The sequence below is a fragment of the Phycodurus eques genome, chromosome 6 (assembly GCF_024500275.1).
Source record: "Phycodurus eques isolate BA_2022a chromosome 6, UOR_Pequ_1.1, whole genome shotgun sequence".
Classification (NCBI taxonomy): Eukaryota; Metazoa; Chordata; class Actinopteri; order Syngnathiformes; family Syngnathidae; genus Phycodurus; species Phycodurus eques.
In genome coordinates, this window is record NC_084530.1 from 31,398,884 (window position 1) to 31,416,209 (window position 17,326).

A 17,326-nucleotide genomic window follows, 5' to 3' on the forward strand; every position below is an offset into this window, starting at 1 on the left:
TGCGTTTGAATGAGCGCGTCACGTGACGCTGTTGCTATGACAGCGCTTGACTGTTTACATGCCACTGAAGTTGAATTTGTTCTCTTGTTGCCCCTGTTAAAAAAAAAAAAGCGTGTTGCGTCGTCGCTGGCACTTTGAGCGTCTTCGTAACTTTGGGCGATGGTGAGTCGTTCGCTTTTATTCTCGAGCTAACAAAGCGCTGCTGATGTAGCTTAGCCTCCGCCAGCTAACGAGCTAGCTTCGGATTAGCTGCTCTCGTGTGAGTAAATGCTTTTTTTGCGTGTGTTCAGCCGACCAAAATTGAAAGCGTGTCGAGGAGGACGAAGGCCGCCAAGGGGAAAGTGTCCGTAGGACTTGCGGACGCCCTTTCGACGGAAGACACGTCCAAGGAGCAGGTAGCTAGCTCACTGCGATGCTAACTAGGCCGCTACCGTTAGCTACCGTTAGCTACCGTGAGCCTCGCCGTGGCGCTAACTCAGAAAGGGACGACTTTGCACTTTCCCCCCCTTAAATCATATCAAATACGTTTTGGACTTTAAGTCACACGTCTAATCATTTACACTGATTTCTGGGCATAAAATATTGGCAAAGTTTCAACGTAAAAAGTGGCATACAAATCCTTCATGCTCATCCACTTCTTGCAAACTAGGGCTCATTTTATTCGTGTAACGCTCATCTATCCGATGACATTGCCTGTTTTGATATAAATATATATTTTGAAAATTTTAGTAACATGCCCTTTTTAAAGAGGCCCTAAACAGGCCCAAAAAATGGCATGTAAATTCCACCCAAACCACAGAGAAGAGTCATGTTAACAAGCCCACCGAATTTGAATTCATCAAGTTTATAAAATCAGGCTTGAACACTTGAATAATTAGGGCCAGCACTCCGACGCTGCGGGCGTGTCGAACGGATGCCACCATACTGAGGGGGTGATAGCTTCTACCGTGTCAAATCACGTTAGGGGGCTCAACTTCAAAATGGAATGCTTATTGTGGACGAGAAGCATCAAAACGAGCACACGAGGCAACTTACCCTCGTTGTCGGCGACATAATGTCACGGCCGAACGCCGCGCCGCTGGAGGAAGCCCGGGTAGTTGGCCGCTCGGCGCCGCCCCGTTCGCTGGTATCGAGATACCCGCCGAGCCGTGTTGTCTCTGGGAAAAGTTTACTCAACTATCCGTGGAAAATGCGCACTGCAGAGGCGTGTTGATGTTCAGCTCGCCATCTGGGTGTGTCCTCAAAATGTCAATCCATCGCTTTTTTATTTCCTCATTGTTTCGGGTTTCTTAAAAAAACCTCAACGAGCTGTTCTGCAAATGGAGGCATCCAGCGAAGACGCATTTTCGGGACGTAGCCGTCGTTAGCTTGCTAACTGCACGCTGGAGTGGCAAATGGGCCTCGTTACAGAAGCTAAGCACCGCTAACTCACAACGGAACAGCATCGCCAAAGCAAACCACGTCACTTTGTCCTTATATTGCGGGGAGGGAAAGTATACGGCCCAGACCGGTGGCGTCATGGGACTGTTTCAGCCCCGCCCACAAAGTCACGACAATTCAAACTGTGAAAAAGATGCTTAAGCTATATCGCAACAGTTCAACAAAAGTCTTTGCACATGTTTTCAGCACTTATCTTCAAACATATTGAATGTATTTAGAAAGAAAACACGGATATCTGCTTAGAGCCTCTTCAGGTGGAGTTCGGGTCATTTTTGGGCAAACGGTTGGTTCCACCGATACCAGAGAAACCGTGCGGATACAGTTAGCTGAAAAATCCCAAAAGACGACCGCTGAAAATATAAGACACCGATAATATGGTACATTTTGGAAGCAGTCAATTGCGTTGGCTCTCCTGTCACTGTTAGTGACGTGTCGGTCGCGTAAGAGTCGAGGGTTTGAAGCGAACGACGAGAGCCGCTTTGGCCGTTGACATAAGAGAGTGATTGGTCAATATGTGCGGCGGCGTCGCTCTCTGACTGCGCGGAGCAGAGGTGGGGAGGGGCGGCGGCACGCGCAGCGGCACACGGGCAAGGAAGGGAGACCGGTGACAAACGCAGCAAGCGCCCATCAGATGTGCTGGTAAGGAATCGTTAGGAAAATCGGCGATAGCGGGAAAACAAGTCAAACCGGACTTTATCGACAATATAAAGTCTTATCGTGCTGGGCTGCACAACTTGCTTAAAGAACCCGTCCGTTAATTGAGAAGAATAAGGACAAGCATTGGAAGCTGATATTAAGGAAGGTACCAGCGTGCCTCATGCAAGTGTCGCACATTGGCGCAACGTCAACCTTCTCCAAACAGGAGACGGCAAATCATTTTCCGACAGGAGAAACTGGATCAGCTCCTCAAAGACGACACACTTGCCTTCTCAATGCCAATCTGAATGCAGATTTTTGTATTCTTCGTTTACGTATTTTAATTTATATTTGGTGCTGTTTTGCAGTGATTCTGTGTTGCTTCACTTTAAATTAGTTGAATAGAAAAAAAGCTTAAAATAATAGCTCAATTGTAAAGTGTTATGTTTGCGTTTGTATTTTATTTTATTGTGGCAACAAGTAGAGTGACTAAATAAAGGCATATTTTTATAATAAATATAATTGAAAAAAATTGCATGTTAGTATGCATCATTTTACATTTTTGCGTCATAAATCAAGTAACAAAAAATGCGAAGAGCCGTTCGGGAGCCGAAAGATCCGGCTCTTTGTAGCGAGCCGACCCAAAAGAGTCGGTTCTCCTCCCATCACTAGTCACTGTCCAGACACTGTCCTTTGTTTTCTACGGTTTTGTGTACAATTCAGAAAAGGTTGCCATTTGCAAAGCTGACCCGGCCACCTAACAGTTCTGGTAATGCTGTTTTAAAAAAAAAAAAAAAAGTCGAAGTTCAACAGTTCACAGCAGCGGCGGATCGAGGATGAGACGTTTAGGGGTCATGAGCTCCCAGCCAGACAAGGTAAATGTCACTGTTTTGTACATTTCAACGCAATTTCATTCCTACATTTCTGAAAGGAAGAAGAAGAAGAAGAAGAAGAATCACCTTGATTATCTTGAACATGCATGCATGCACACGAAATCTCTTCTCTGCATTTTACCCATCGCAGTGAACTCACACAAAGTCTGTGACTGAACCATCGAATCTGATCAAATTGATTTCAATGTTGAAGAAGATTGGAATCATCAAAGAAGCATTCCAGTTTTTTGGGGAAGACAACTCATTTTGTTCGAGTAGCACCTCGGCATACACACCAACAATTTGCTGAGTAAAGCGGCCCCCGATAGCGAGTACCCAAAACTTAGTTTTGGGTCGACCAACACGTCCCCGACGACTGTGCTTTTACACTCTTCTGACTTGTCTTAAAAGGCCGTATAATTCTGAAAAGAAATGGGCTCTCTCCAATTGTGTGCGCGTGTAGCTGGAGGAGCACATCATCCGCCTGCGAGAGGAGCTGGAGCGCGAGCGTGAGGAGCGGAGCTTCTTCCAACTGGAGCGGGACAAGATCCAAAGCTTCTGGGAGGTGAGCAAGCGCCACCTGGAGGAGACCCAGGCGCAGCTCAGGAAGCGAAGCGGGGAGAAGGACGAGGCCGAGCGACGGCACCGCGTGGAGATCAGCGTGAGCTCTTCCTTCTTCTCTTCCTTCCCAAATGGAACCAGCTATTCCCGCTCTGCAAATTCAAAATAAAAGCCCCAAGTGAAGACATTCGGATTTATCTCCGACGCCGTCGCGTCCTGACCAATTCCGACCGTTTCATCGTCAAACTCGTCAGCTCGTTCCCATCAAAGTCAAATTTCCAAGCGAAGCGATTTGTCCAGATTGAGTCATTTGAAATTGACCGTTGAAACCACGTCGAAAAGGGTTGGACGAGGAAAGCCCAACTTGCCGTCAATCTCCACAAATGCCACTTTTGCCAGCAGGTCCGTTCAGAATTTCGCTTTTTAACTGGCATGTATTTGGCTCCTTTAATTCCTCGTGAAGCGGCACGGTGGCCGACTGCTTCGCTTGTGCGGAGTTTGCGCGTTCTCCCCGTGCCTGCGTGGCTTCCGCTTTCCGCCCACATCCCCTCAAAAAACATGCAAAGTGGGAAAACTCTAAATTGCCCGTAGGTGTGAATGTGAGCGCCAATGGTTGTTTGTTTCTACGTGCCCTGCGGTTGGCTGGCGACCGGTTCGCCTCTCGCCCGAAAATAGCTGCGATGGGCTCCAGTACGCCCGCGACCCGCGTGCGGAGAAGCAGTACAGAAAATGGATGGGTGGATAATTGCTCAATAAAATGTCAACAATTTTAGGCTTTTTTAATTTTGATTTGGTGTTTTTTTTTTTTTACCATCAACAGTAATTTACTACTGAAGTTGAATTGCGTACTAGTTGGCCAAAAGTGGCGCTCACGGTAGGACATTTTTTTTTCCTAGTAAGGAATGTTGTGGAGTAAGTCATTACTTGTAACTAGATTACATCACTTCATTACAAGTATTGAATTGAAAACCATGGGATAACTGGTAGAAAATGTGTAAGTAAATGACTGATTGATTACAATTTTAAAAGATAAAAGATTAAAAAAGGAAGCAGAAGCTCAGACTTTCTTTCGCATCGCTCCCCTCCTCCAAAAGCCGACGCTTGTGATCGGCTCTCCGGTCATGTGCCGTTCTGCCGTAGTCTCAAACATGACTTGTGTTTCCAAATATGACCTCCACGCGCCACCTTGTGCAGTTTGTCCGAGATTTTGAAAAGGTTCGACTCACAGTTACACTTGCGAAGGCATAAAAGAACGTTGACTTTGGAAGAATTTCATCGGGATAATTTTGGGCTTTTTTGTGGAACATTCGCTTGTCTGGTTTGTCAAATACGAGGTCAACGTGGTATCTTGTTTTCCGAATGCCGTACACATATGTATCTGTACATATATATATATAACGCATAACGCAACAAACGTTTTTAATTACGCATTTACGTTCATGTTTTGCTATCGGTTTGTTATTTGTGTACAGACTCAATATGTGGTCAATTTCAAAATAATGCTCTATGCTTTTGATGCGCTTCTTTTCGAGCAAACATCCAAAGGTCGTGTTGATGCATTCGTTGAAAATGAAGAAAAAGTTCCCCGCGGGCCGATCGTCAATGCGGCCACGTTCACGCATTTCATCCGCCGCCAACCGTGCCGATGCGCCGCAGGTGTACAAGCAGAAGCTGAAGCACGTCCTGTCGGAGCGGCACGCGGCGGCGACCGACGAGAAGACGGACGGCGGCGCGGCGGCGCGGCTCGCGCGCGGACGCCACGCGGACGCCGAGGCGCGCCTGCGCGGGCGCGTCCAAAACGCGCAGGCCGACGCTCGCCATCGCGAGTTCTGCGGCCGCCGGTGCATCCGGGAGCTCGAACTGGTACGTTCCGCCGTCAGTCAAAAGCATTTGGACAATGGTTTTTCTCCCATCCCACACGCTTTAAGCACACTTCAACCTATGAAAACAGGTTCAAACTTATTTGAAGGTACGATTATAAGTCCTTGTAAAGTGTCAATAAATGTACATTTGACACACAAGAGGGAAGTGTGTTGCTAACAACCCAAACAAATTGGAATGATCGAACAAAACGGCCGAGTCTCTAAAATGAGGTTCCGAAATGGTACGAAAATAACGATGGATGAGACTTTGTCCGGCGTGTGGCTTACGCCCACATTTGAGCCACCAAAATAGATCCGCTTAAGAATTCATCCATTTTCATCCACGTCAGGCGCCGCCACGTTCGACGATATCGCACGAAATTGACGTCACATGACCCAAACTGGCTAGCGGACTCCCCGCGTATGCTGCGATAACGAGCAGAACTACAGCTTGCGAAAATGTTGTTTACGCTGCGGCTGGCGTCTTCAGACAAAAGTTAAATGCCCGTGTACAATGTGTTTATACAAGTATAATATGATATATGGAAACACGAAAGAAGGCGAAACGTGAGATATCGCCGTCTCTCGTAGGTTTTGAAGAAAGACGCAAGACGCGGTCGACTTTTAAAGTTCCTACGTGTGCTCGGCCTCGATCCGCTGCTATAGGGCGGAGTCGCTTGCCGAATGCGGAGGTTGCTCGCGCATACAGTGATCGCTCGCTATATTGCGCTTCACTTATTGGGGATGAAGTGTACCGCAGTTTCTCTTTTCCAGGTCAGTGCCGTGCAGTTACTCATCTGCATATTTGTGATACAGTTAGCTTTCTTCCCTATTTGAGTTTAACGTGGTATCAATGACTCCCAAAAGGTCAGATGGGCTCTTGTTCTTTACGGAAACAAACCTTCCTGGGTAATCAAACAAAGTCATACAATTGGTAAGTCACCCAATTGCTTGAGGATACAAAGACCACTGTTTAACACGCAAGCCACAGTCAGATTCTCGTGAAAGAAATGTACAAATACCAACCTCAACCCGACGAACAGTCGTACTCCTAAAAAATACGGACGGGAACAAATGCAAGTAAAGAGCAATGTTTAGCGTGATTTTCTACAAACTGTAGTTAAAAAGAGGAATTCCGGGAAGCAGCAAGTTGTGCCGGCCTACTTGCCGTAATGCGCTTCGCTGACTACCGCGCCGGTGCCGTCGGTGTGAAGCAACGGCGCCGATGCTCGAGGCAGGAAATGACCCGTCGTTCACGTCGCTCAAGCAGAGCGCGCGTGGACAAATCGAACACCCGCGCCTCTCTAAAGTGTCAAAACGAGGGTTTACTGTCGACCGAATGAGCATGTGACGTCACTAGCGGGCTATCGAGATGAACCCCATTTTTAAAATCACTTTCAAAGTTACGAAATCAACATGAGACGTCACCGCATTTTCCAAAGGAATTCTAACAAAAATAGAAACTTTGCGCTGATGGTTTCGCATCCCTTTGAAATGTGTGACAAGTGAAGCGTGTGGTCCTCCACAGAAGCATCAAGTGCAGCTGATGGAGCTCAGCAACAACTACGACAAGAGAATCTCAGGTCGGTGTGCCGGCAACCTCACCGAAATGTTGACCTTGTAGAGTCAGAAGATGGCGCAGGTGTTGCAAAGGTTGTCGAACGGCTGGTCAAAGTTGACATTTTAGTTGCTGTTACAGTTGACCTTGGTTTTTTTTTTTGTCCTGTTCGGTTGTGAGGTCAAGCGGAATGGAAAATCTGCATCCCTTTCATGCCGGAACAGTTTTACTATGTTACGGTGAAGTTTTTAAGGTTCCGCTGTGGTTTTGTAATTGATTGAGAATCAGACGTGATCAGTCGAACAGAACAAAGTTTCTGGAAGGGAGAGAGAAACAAAGACGAAAGACAAAGCACTCATTGTAAACAGGATGAGAGAAGTCAATCATGACATCATCTCCAACAAGGAAACATTAAATATGAGTGGTGCGTGGGGCTGTAGCGCTCCACCTTGTGAGGGAAGGACAGGACAAGGACAGGAGAAGAAGCATGCGGGACCAGGGTCGTGAACCCGGCTGTACAACTGAAGTGCGGTGGGATTAATCATGCAAAATAGAAAAGTCGACCGGACGGGAGTATAAGTGAGGGGATACGCGAGCGATTTGCATATTCATGAGTTAGTTGTCGCAGTAAGTGCGTGACCCCGCACCCGGCGAAAGAGTCGCAGGGGCGTGTGCCTGCGGACACGTGCAAGTGAATTGACACCGTTTTACATGCGCAAAGACCGACACGAGTGTCCCGCAATTGCTGTGGCCGCACCGCGGCGGCCGAGGACCCCGCCCGATCCATCCGTCGAGGGGCGGGATCGGGCCCGGGGCTCCCACGCCGCCCAGTTTGCGATACAAGTTGACGTTGTACAAGTGGAGGCGAAATAGCCGGAGGAAGTGGGGCACTTGACATTTTCGGGGCTGCTGAATTTGTTGGAACTGTTGACTCGGTGAAACTTGAGCATCTTCATTTATGGAGCAGATGTTGTCAAACGTTGAATTAGAAGTGAACGTTTTAAAGGGAACATTGCTGTACAAGTTGACTTCGCAACAAGTCGTTTGACAATGTTGCCATCAAAGTTGATAACTCAAAGTTGACGGAATTGTTGTTCAAGTTGCCATCGTTGCAAAAGGTCAAATTGTCCTTCAGTTCAAATTCTCCTTTCTCTAAAAGTTGTTTTTGTAAAAACTGACAGTAATCCTGTTAAAGATGAAAGTGTTGTAAAAATTCACTTTGTTGTGCTATTCGACATAGTTGCTGTAAAAGTTGACAGGATTGTAAAGTCGCCATTGTGTCAAAGTTGACTTTGCTGCGTGTAGAAAAGAGGAGATAAACATAAAAAGAAATGTATTATTTATTGCAGAAGTTGACGTTTTTGTCAAAGTTGGTGGCTTTTGTTAAAACTGAAATTGTAAAAATGGATGTTAAAAGGTTAGTGTTGTTCCAATTCACTTTTTTGTTAAAGGTTGACATTGATTTCAAAAGTTGTTTTTGTAAAATCCGAAATTGACATTATTGTAAAAGTTCAGTGTTGTAAAAATTCCCCCGGTTTTAAAATGGGACGATGTTGTTGTAAAAGTTGTAAAAGTAACCGCGGTGAAAGTCTGCGTAAAAGCTGTCGTCGTCGTGTAGAGGTGGAGGCCGAGTACGGCGAGAAGCTGGAGCAGATGCGGCGTGCGGAGAGCGAGAAAACGTCGACGGCCATCTTGGCGTTGCGAGACCAGATGAGCGAGCGCCTCAAATTGTTGACGGACGAGCAGCGCCAAAAGTTTCCAGCGGCCGAAGAATTCTTCGGCGCCGTGCAAAGCAAACTCGGCCACGACGGCAAAATCCTCAAGGTCAACTACAACTGCAATTGTACACTCAAAGTAACACACATTTGGTGTGTATCTGTGTAAATGCATGTTTGTGTGTGTGTGTGTGTGTTTTTTTGTGTCTCTTTGCGTGTGTGTACATGTATTTGCCTGTGTCATATACTGTGTGTGTGTCTTTCGTGTATGTGAAAGTGTACCTGTGTGTGTATGTGCTCATGTGCATGCGTGCGTGCGTGCGTGCGTGCGTGCGTGTGTGTGCGCGCGCGCGGGCAGGAGGAGGCGTCCGTGGCGAGGAAGCGGCACGCACGCGTGAACGTCCACCTGAAGGAAGCCGAGCAGCACAACAAAAGTCTCGACGTTTCCCTGCAGGAGGCCGAGCGGAAGTTTCCGGACATCCGCCGGCAGCTGGAGGGACACGGGCGGGCGCGCTCCCGACAGGCGGTAATGATGACTCGCATGGCCACAAAATGGCGGCGGCGGCGTTGTCGTCTTGCCCGTTTCCACCCGTCTCTGTCCTCCAGGCCGGCAGCACCCGTGCGAAGATGCTGGAGGAGCAGCTGGAGGACGTCGTCCTCGAACGAAACCTGCTCATTGCCGCCTTTGCACAGGTGACGCGCACCGATCGTGTCAAAACGGCGACACCGCTCACATGACACCCGAGAGGTCACGGGTTGCCACGTTGAAAACCACAGGTGCCGCACAAGTGAGGCCAATAGCGGCACCGCGGTGTCTCAGTTTATGAGACCACATGTGTCGCACAGGGCAGACCAGTGGTGGCGCGCAGATGCCGCGTTATCATCCAACCAGTATCACACTGGCGTGGCACTAGTGTGGCGCAGGCGACGCCGTCGGCGTCACACCGACACGGCACAGGGGTCGCACGTCGTCGTCGTCGTCGTCGTGACCGGACTCGCTCTCTCTTGTGCGGCGGCGCCGACCGCAGGTGGAGGAGGAGCGTGACGCGCTGCTGAGGAAACAGACTGAGGTCCTGCTGGAGGTCCAGCGGAGGAGCGGTCTCAAGGAAATTCTTCTGGACCGAAAGATGGCGCAACTGACTCAGTCTGTGGACCGAAAGGAGGCACAGCTCCTCGCCGCCTCCGCCGCCATCGGTCTACCGCCCCGCCGCGACGTCGCGGCCGCCGACAGACTACGGGTATGGCTACGGGCGGCGTCGCGTGGCCGATGTAATCGATGATGTCTTCGGAACTTTCCTTCCTGGTTGCAGGAAACCCTGGAGGCCAAGAGGGACGCCATCAGGACGCTACAGGAAGACCTGGACCAACAATGTCAGGTCAGCCCACCAGCCACCTGTGGGTTGGTGTGTTTTGGGTGTCACAGTGTGTGTGTGTGCGTGTCTGTTTGTGTGGGTTTTTCTGTTTTTTAAAACGGTTTTTGACAAGCGTGTGTCACTTTTCACAGGGGTGAGTTTGACTGTGCGTATTGGGGCTGCACGTATATTGTCTGAGCATCGTCATCGCCATGTACAGTCCGTATGTGCAATAGTGCAAATGTTTGTGGACTGGAATAGACAGTAAATCGACTGTAATATTAAAAAATGACCAACAGAGGGACGTGTTTGGACATGCTAATACATTTTTACTCTGATGTTACGAAATCAACACAGGCGCAGCCCGGAGTGTTGTATACTTATCTCCTTTTGAAAGAGGACACGGCAAGTAATGTACACCTGCTGTACACCTTCATTATTTGTATCAGAATGCTTTAATTAAAACACTGTACAATGGAATGTATTAAAAGTAGATAAAATATTTTGTTAAAGAGCCACTGCACAGACACAAAATAAGGTGTGTCTATTGGACAGACCACAGAGAAGAGTAATGTTAACAAGCCTGCCAAATTTGAATTAATAAAACAAAATCACTAAGTATACAGTATAAAATCAACTTTCAAAACTTGAAGAATGAAGAAGAATCACCTTTTAGTGTCATGAACGTGAGTGCATGCACACGAAATTTGTTCTGTGCATTTGAGCCATCACAGCGAACACGAATACATACACGCGTTAGCGGAACACACCGGAGCAGGGGGCGGCCGAAGCGCCCGGGGAGCATTTCGGGGTATCGGCGTCTCGCTCGAGGACACCGCAGCAGTGAGGCCGGGGGATGTGGGCGGACGGTCCGGTCGGGGTCTTGGACCTTCAAAATGGAATGCTTATTGTGGACGAGAAGCATCAAAACGAGCACACGAGGCAACTTACCCTCGTTGTCGGCGACATAATGTCACGGCCGAACGCCGCGCCGCTGGAGGAAGCCCGGGTAGTTGGCCGCTCGGCGCCGCCCCGTTCGCTGGTATCGAGATACCCGCCGAGCCGTGTTGTCTCTGGGAAAAGTTTACTCAACTATCCGTGGAAAATGCGCACTGCAGAGGCGTGTTGATGTTCAGCTCGCCATCTGGGTGTGTCCTCAAAATGTCAATCCATCGCTTTTTTATTTCCTCATTGTTTCGGGTTTCTTAAAAAAACCTCAACGAGCTGTTCTGCAAATGGAGGCATCCAGCGAAGACGCATTTTCGGGGCGTAGCCGTCGTTAGCTTGCTAACTGCACGCTGGAGTGGCAAATGGGCCTCGTTACAGAAGCTAAGCACCGCTAACTCACAACGGAACAGCATCGCCAAAGCAAACCACGTCACTTTGTCCTTATATTGCGGGGAGGGAAAGTATGCGGCCCAGACCGGTGGCGTCACGGGGCTACTTTAGCCCCGCCCACAAAATCAGGAAAATTCAAACGGTGAAAAAGTTGCTTGAGCTATATCTCAACATTTCAGCATTATATTCTTGTAAGTCTTTGCATATGTATTCAGCACTTCATAGTTCATGTGTTTAGAAACAAAACACTGATATCGGCTTTAATATAGCCAGCCAGAGCTGCGAGGAATGCAAAGTTAGCAATGTTCTTGCACCATCGTTCCGCTCATACTGTCGCGTGTTTTTGTTTGCACATTAAGGACAAAAGTTCCGTTTTGGTTTTAATTTCTCTTTCCATGCAACAGGTTTTTCCTCATGTTTTTGCGGTTGGAGGATGAAAGCTGCAGCAGGCTACTAGTGTGGACTGAATGGGTGGCGACAATGGGGAAATGACATGCCAGCATTAGGAGGGAAATAGCCCGTCAGCAACATATTGGGGGGGGTAAACTATGAACGACTTCATCTTTGGATCAGTGAACTTGGTTCAAAATTTTGAATTATGAACTGAACTGAACATTGAACTAGTTCACGTAGACGTCCTGTATTATTTTATGTTACGTCGTAAAATATATTGCAGGTTTAAAAAGTCTTTTTTTTCCTCAATATCATGCAGCCCTAGCGTGTCTGTGTATTTTTAATTGTGCGTCTTCATGTTGATGTGTGAATTGACGCATGTGTTCTGTTTGCGTGACTGTGTGCGAGAGACATCGTGTGTGAGTTGATGTCAGTATGTGAGACGTGACAGTGTGTTTTGTGTGTCAACGCATGTGTACGTTGACGTGCGTGTACGTGCGTGCGTATGAGATTGCTTGCGCGCGTGTGTGTTGATGTCTTTGTGTGTAACACTGTGCGTGCGCATGTTCATTTGAGTTTACGTGCGCCCTTCAGGAGTACGCCACCTTGGTGGAGACGTGCCGCGATGGTCTTCACGCGCTCGGCGTCCCGTCCTACGACTTCCCGCTCAGAGCCGCAGAGCTCGTCCTCAACACGCACACGCACTAACACACATCCATACACGCAGTCAGTAGTTTCCAGCTGGTGTGTAGGACAAAAAGCTGAATCACGATCACAAAAGTGAAGCGATTTCGGTTACTTTTAGTTTTATTTTCATTTTTGAATGAACTTTGAAGTGGCGGCCGCACGAGCGCTTCTCAGTCGAGCCGTCCGTAGGACTCCACGAGCTGCGTTTTGTGGCCAATTTTATTTTCCATGTTAACGGGAAATGTCAAACTATTGCTCGATTAATAAAGCTAATAAAAGAGGCAAAAGAGCAAATAAGTTGACTTGATTTACTGTCCATGAAGAATATAAAACAAAGTTTACATTCATATATATAAAAAAAAAAAAAAAAAAAAAAAAATGCTACAAACAGCGAACATGCGCCCGTGCTTTTCTCCCAATTTTACTACCCCAATGAGGACTTCCAGCGGAGGCGGAGCCAGCCCGGCTCGGGACAGAAGCCGAGGCGCGCGATTGGGCGACGGTCAGCCGGTTCCGTGGCGACCGCTCTCGAAGACGCCTTTCTTGAAGAAGGGTGACAATTCACACACGGAACGCTTGGACACCGCACACGCGCACTCGGAATCGCCGGTCGGCTCGAGGGCGCCGCATAGCGGCGAGCCCGACGACGACATCATCACGGCAAACAAACTCCGCAGGTAATGCTGCAACACACACACACGTTCGTGTGAATGCAACTCACAATAGATCAAATTTGCCACAAAAATCTGTACTCGTGTGTACGTGTAAGACCAACAATGCGCGTGATGAAGTGTGAAAGAAACTGTGTGCGTGTGTGTGCGTGTAGACGTCACCTCCAACTGATTCCTGCGTTTAACGACCATTCTTTCGTCTTTGTTTCCAAATATTTTCTTGGGAGGGAATTCCAGAGCTGCCAACTGGAACGACAAAGATCCCTCATCCTCCTCATCACAACAATATTCCTATGTATACGCGAGTGTGTGCGTGCCACTGACCTGAGGATATTTCAACACGAGACTTTTGTGCATTTCTCGAAAGCGACTGTAACGACGGAACACCGCCCACGTCTCGTCCTTCACGCTCATCTGACGCACACGCACGCTCACATGAACTCTGACCTTTCTCACAGGTCAGCGTGCCACAGGAGGCGGGCACCCACCTTGACCTCGAACTCAAAGTGCTCGTCCTTGCCTTGACCTCTGAGGACGTAGCAAGGGATCTCGATTTCGATCGGCTCCCGGCGGCGCGGCGGAGGCGCCGAGACGTCGCGCTGAGGGGCGAGGACACAAAAGACGTGTGACGACGACGACAAAAAAACAAACGGAAGCCGCCACAACAAAACAATGACGGACGGAAGCGACACTACAACAACGGAAAGGGGCAACAACAGCAAAACGACGACAGACGTGGCAGAAACAAAATAACAGACAACAACACAGCTAAAGTGACATACCAACAACAAAACGCACAACGATAGTCAGCAGCAGCAGTAACAACTACAATACGACAACAAAAACAAGACCCCAACACAAACAACAAAATTAAAACAGCAGCAGCAACAGAACAACAAAACTAGCTGAAGCAACAAGTCACCAAAAGTGGCAGAAAACCAAAAAAAACGCAACACACTCCAGTAGAAACAACAATAGCGAAAACACCACTGCAGCTGGTACTGGTAACAAAATGGCTGCAGTGCACATCGGTTTCTTGGGTACCTTCCGCCACAATGGAAACACAAGCGAGCGGTCGTTTTCTTGGGTACTACGTCAAGAAACGAGTCATCCTGTTGATGGAAATACAGTTTTTTCTTCCCTTTTTATGGAGAACCGTTCAACTCAAATCAAATCAGTGGGCGTGGTCAGCCGCACAGCTGACCAATCAAGACGGCAGCCACCGGCGCGCAGCACAGCCGCGGCTTCCACGAGCGCTCGCGATGGGCGGGGCCCTTCCGAAAGGACGGGTTCCTCGCGATGGGGCGAACTGAACGGGCGCCTGAAGATCACGTGCGCCAGCGGGCCCGCGTGACTCCACCTCGGCAGGAGATCAGAGTCAGCTGCTTTTCCGGCACCAGCAGGCACGCCGCATGTGGGCGAGGTTCGCACGTGACCACCCTCAGCCAGAAGGCGCCCAGAGGCGGGCCCGCCAGCAAGGACGACACCAGAAACTCCGAGGTCTGCAGCATCTGCTGCCGGGGAGCGGAGTGGAGGCGGTCCAAGGGCAGCGGCATAAGAACCAGACGCTGACGGAAGATGTGAGGATGCCGGCTCGTCACGCGAGGCACGGAACCTTCCGACAGGTCACGAGAGACGCCGCCGACAGCAACAGGAAGGCCTCCCCCATTTGTCACCTTCAACAAGATCACTTTGGTTTCTGAGTCCACGTCAACAGATTCTTCTTCTGACGACGCTGGTTCTTTTTGTGGTTCTTTAGATTGCGCTAGTGTTTTTTCTTATAAGTCTTTTAAGCTTTCCGATTTTTCTTCTAATGGTTCTTTTGACAGTTCTATTGATGGTTGCTCTGGCGGTCCTTTTAATGACTCTACTGCTCTTTCTTCTAATGGTTCTTTCAATCGTTCTTTTGTTTGTTGTTCTAGTGTTCTTTTTGGTGGTGGTTCTTTTGCCGCGTGTGATGGTTCTACTGATGTTTGTGGATCTTTTGATCGTTCTTTTGACTGTTCTTCTCGTGGTTCTTTTGATGGCTCTTGTGACTGTTCTTGAGGTTCTTTCGATGGCTCCTGTGGTTCTTTCGATTGTTGTTCTACTGTCTTTTTGGACAGTTCTTTTCGTGGAACTTTTGATGGGTCTACTGATTGGCAAAAGTCGAAGTTCTTTGGACTTTTGGGTGACATAGTCCACCACCAAGTCCTTGACGTCACGCACCCCGACTCTTTGAATTAAGTCGACAAAGTCCCTTTCAAGCGGCCCATAGCGGACCTCCTGTCAGCATGCTGCTCCTTCCGCTCAGGAGATGATGTTCTGGTTCCGTGGCAGCTCAGCTGCGTGTCGGCCAGGTCAGATGACCACGTTCTTTCCCTTCCAACCTGGCTCTGGTGCTCGTTGGGTCCACTGGACTCGGGTTTTCTGCTCTCGGCCGCCATTTCGTTGATCTATCGACCCGCGAGTCAAACATGGATGACGCCTCTTCTTTTTCCCCAAGCTTCAGGAAGCTTCTCCATGCAAAGAGAATCGACGATGTCATCGGCAGGCGCCTGCGCCGTCCTTCATGCAGAATTTTGATTGGAGATTTGAGCACTAATTAGCTGTGCCTGGTCAAGGGGAGGACTTCTACTTCTGCTATTCAATCATTATATGATTCAACCCACCAACAATCAATACTTAACAGCTTACTGATTATCAATGAGCAGAACCAAGTTGAAGCGTGATTGGAGTTTTGGGACTGATTGTTTGATTGATGATCTCTTACCTCATGTTTGGACTTCCTGTTTGTTGTAAATTCACTGATTCAATATTCAAAACAATCACGATTGATCAATTTCCTCCGAACCGAGATGGTGGAAGATTGGACCGTTTGGACTGCTTAACAGGTAGCGAATTTCCTGTTTGTTATGTTCTGTCATTGTGTTATTATTGCCGTTCGGCAATCAATATTGAACAGAATTAAGTTGGAACAAAAGACATGGAGAACATTAGGCCTTGAGGATTGATTGATAGATGATCACTTGCCAGATGTTGGGACTTTTGTAGATCATTCTTGTTTAGCAGCTGCTTATCCTAGGAAAAAACGAGATCCTAATAGTTATTTTCTATACTTTAAGAAGTCACACAGCTCAGCGCAATCTTAAAAGGGATGCTCAATGATGATCAACGTGAAAGCAGGCATCCTAATAATGTGTGAAGATGACATCACACCGAAAGAAGTGAATGGAATGCTCGAATACGACGGTGGTGAATGCATCACAGCGCACACGCAGCGATCCGATTGGACGCTTAAGGCATTGCCTTCAAACCTCCCAAGCAAAACTCAAAATATTTATATGATACGATATGACAAATATGATAATATCGCAAGTGTTGTGAGCATTCCTGTTAATTGGTCATGTGGCACAAGCAAAAAAGGCGGCGGCGGCGGCGGAACATGCTTGACGTTTACCTCCTCAGTTGATCTCTCGCCAGGGTTCTCCTCCTGCAGAAGACAGAACCACATCAGAAAGGACTCTTTGGACATGGAAAGTCTTGGGACACAAAAGCGTGGGGTACGTTCTTTTTCACGGCAAAGTTCAGATGTATCAAGAGTGAAATGAGCGTGGGACTGTGCGGTCCCTCACGCCAACTTCACGGCCGGCGTACGCGCGTTTCTGCAGCTGTCGGCGATGCTGGGAAACCGTTATCAGAAACGGTCCGCACGTCGGAGACGCGTGAACGATTCGCATTGATCGACAACTCATGCTCGGCAACATTTGATTTCAACAATGGAAAAGACTCAGAATCCACTTGTTAACCAGTTTTTAATGAATCGCTGATATTTGGGCGGACGCCTATTCATTGATCAAGACGTTCATTTATGCCGCCTATTGCCCTCACAATATCTTCTGACTTCAGCACATGCACTGAAAAAAAATAGTCCTTTGAACTTCCTTCATTTGAAAATGCACATTGGTTGCACGTGATTAAAATGTGTTCAAATGACGGATTTTTGTTTTTAGGAGAAGACGGGTAAATGATGTCATTTGAACACATTTTAATCACGTGCAACCAAGGTACAAATCCAAAGGACGGCCGGAGGAGACGCGAGGAACGGTGGACGAATCCTCCGCGTCTGTGACACTAGAGACACCGGGGAAGGTGGACGAACCCCCGAACGTCGCACGTGGCTGCGACTGCGTGTCCTCTTCTGTGTATTCAAATAATAAATGAAGTCATCAAACAGGAGTCAATGTTTTTGATATCCTCTT

The 17,326-nt window shown here is 48.2% G+C and overlaps 2 protein-coding genes across 4 annotated transcripts in view; one reads left to right on the forward strand and one right to left on the reverse strand.

The window, feature by feature from the left end:
• The first annotated feature begins 27 nt into the window (after positions 1 to 27).
• On the forward strand, positions 28 to 12,787 carry LOC133403904 (dynein regulatory complex subunit 4-like). Of its 2 annotated transcripts, none has more exons than XM_061679302.1 (11): positions 28 to 162; positions 291 to 395; positions 3,412 to 3,609; positions 5,166 to 5,372; positions 6,900 to 6,954; positions 8,548 to 8,753; positions 9,003 to 9,170; positions 9,251 to 9,337; positions 9,673 to 9,882; positions 9,955 to 10,020; positions 12,322 to 12,787. In XM_061679302.1, the coding sequence occupies exons 1-11, from the start codon at positions 160 to 162 to the stop codon at positions 12,433 to 12,435; spliced, it is 1,419 nt and encodes a 472-aa protein (XP_061535286.1). In that variant the 5' UTR covers positions 28 to 159; the 3' UTR covers positions 12,436 to 12,787. The 2 variants fall into 2 exon arrangements, with proteins under 2 accessions (XP_061535286.1, XP_061535288.1); XM_061679304.1 differs by lacking the exon at positions 28 to 162 and adding an exon at positions 2,876 to 2,951 and having other exon boundaries at positions 335 to 395.
• The window catches only part of kif16ba (kinesin family member 16Ba), a 30,692-nt gene continuing 25,732 nt past the window's right edge, over positions 12,367 to 17,326 (reverse strand). Inside the window, exons 23-28 of one of the 2 annotated variants that reach the window (XM_061679300.1) lie at positions 16,525 to 16,557; positions 16,098 to 16,145; positions 13,574 to 13,684; positions 13,410 to 13,499; positions 13,248 to 13,331; positions 12,367 to 13,097 (exon numbers count right to left, since the gene is read on the reverse strand). In XM_061679300.1, coding sequence (XP_061535284.1) covers positions 12,918 to 13,097; positions 13,248 to 13,331; positions 13,410 to 13,499; positions 13,574 to 13,684; positions 16,098 to 16,145; positions 16,525 to 16,557 — 546 coding nt within the window. In that variant the 3' untranslated portion in view covers positions 12,367 to 12,917. The remainder of the gene's footprint in view (positions 13,098 to 13,247; positions 13,332 to 13,409; positions 13,500 to 13,573; positions 13,685 to 16,097; positions 16,146 to 16,524; positions 16,558 to 17,326) is intronic. The other variant, XM_061679301.1, reaches the window with a different exon arrangement.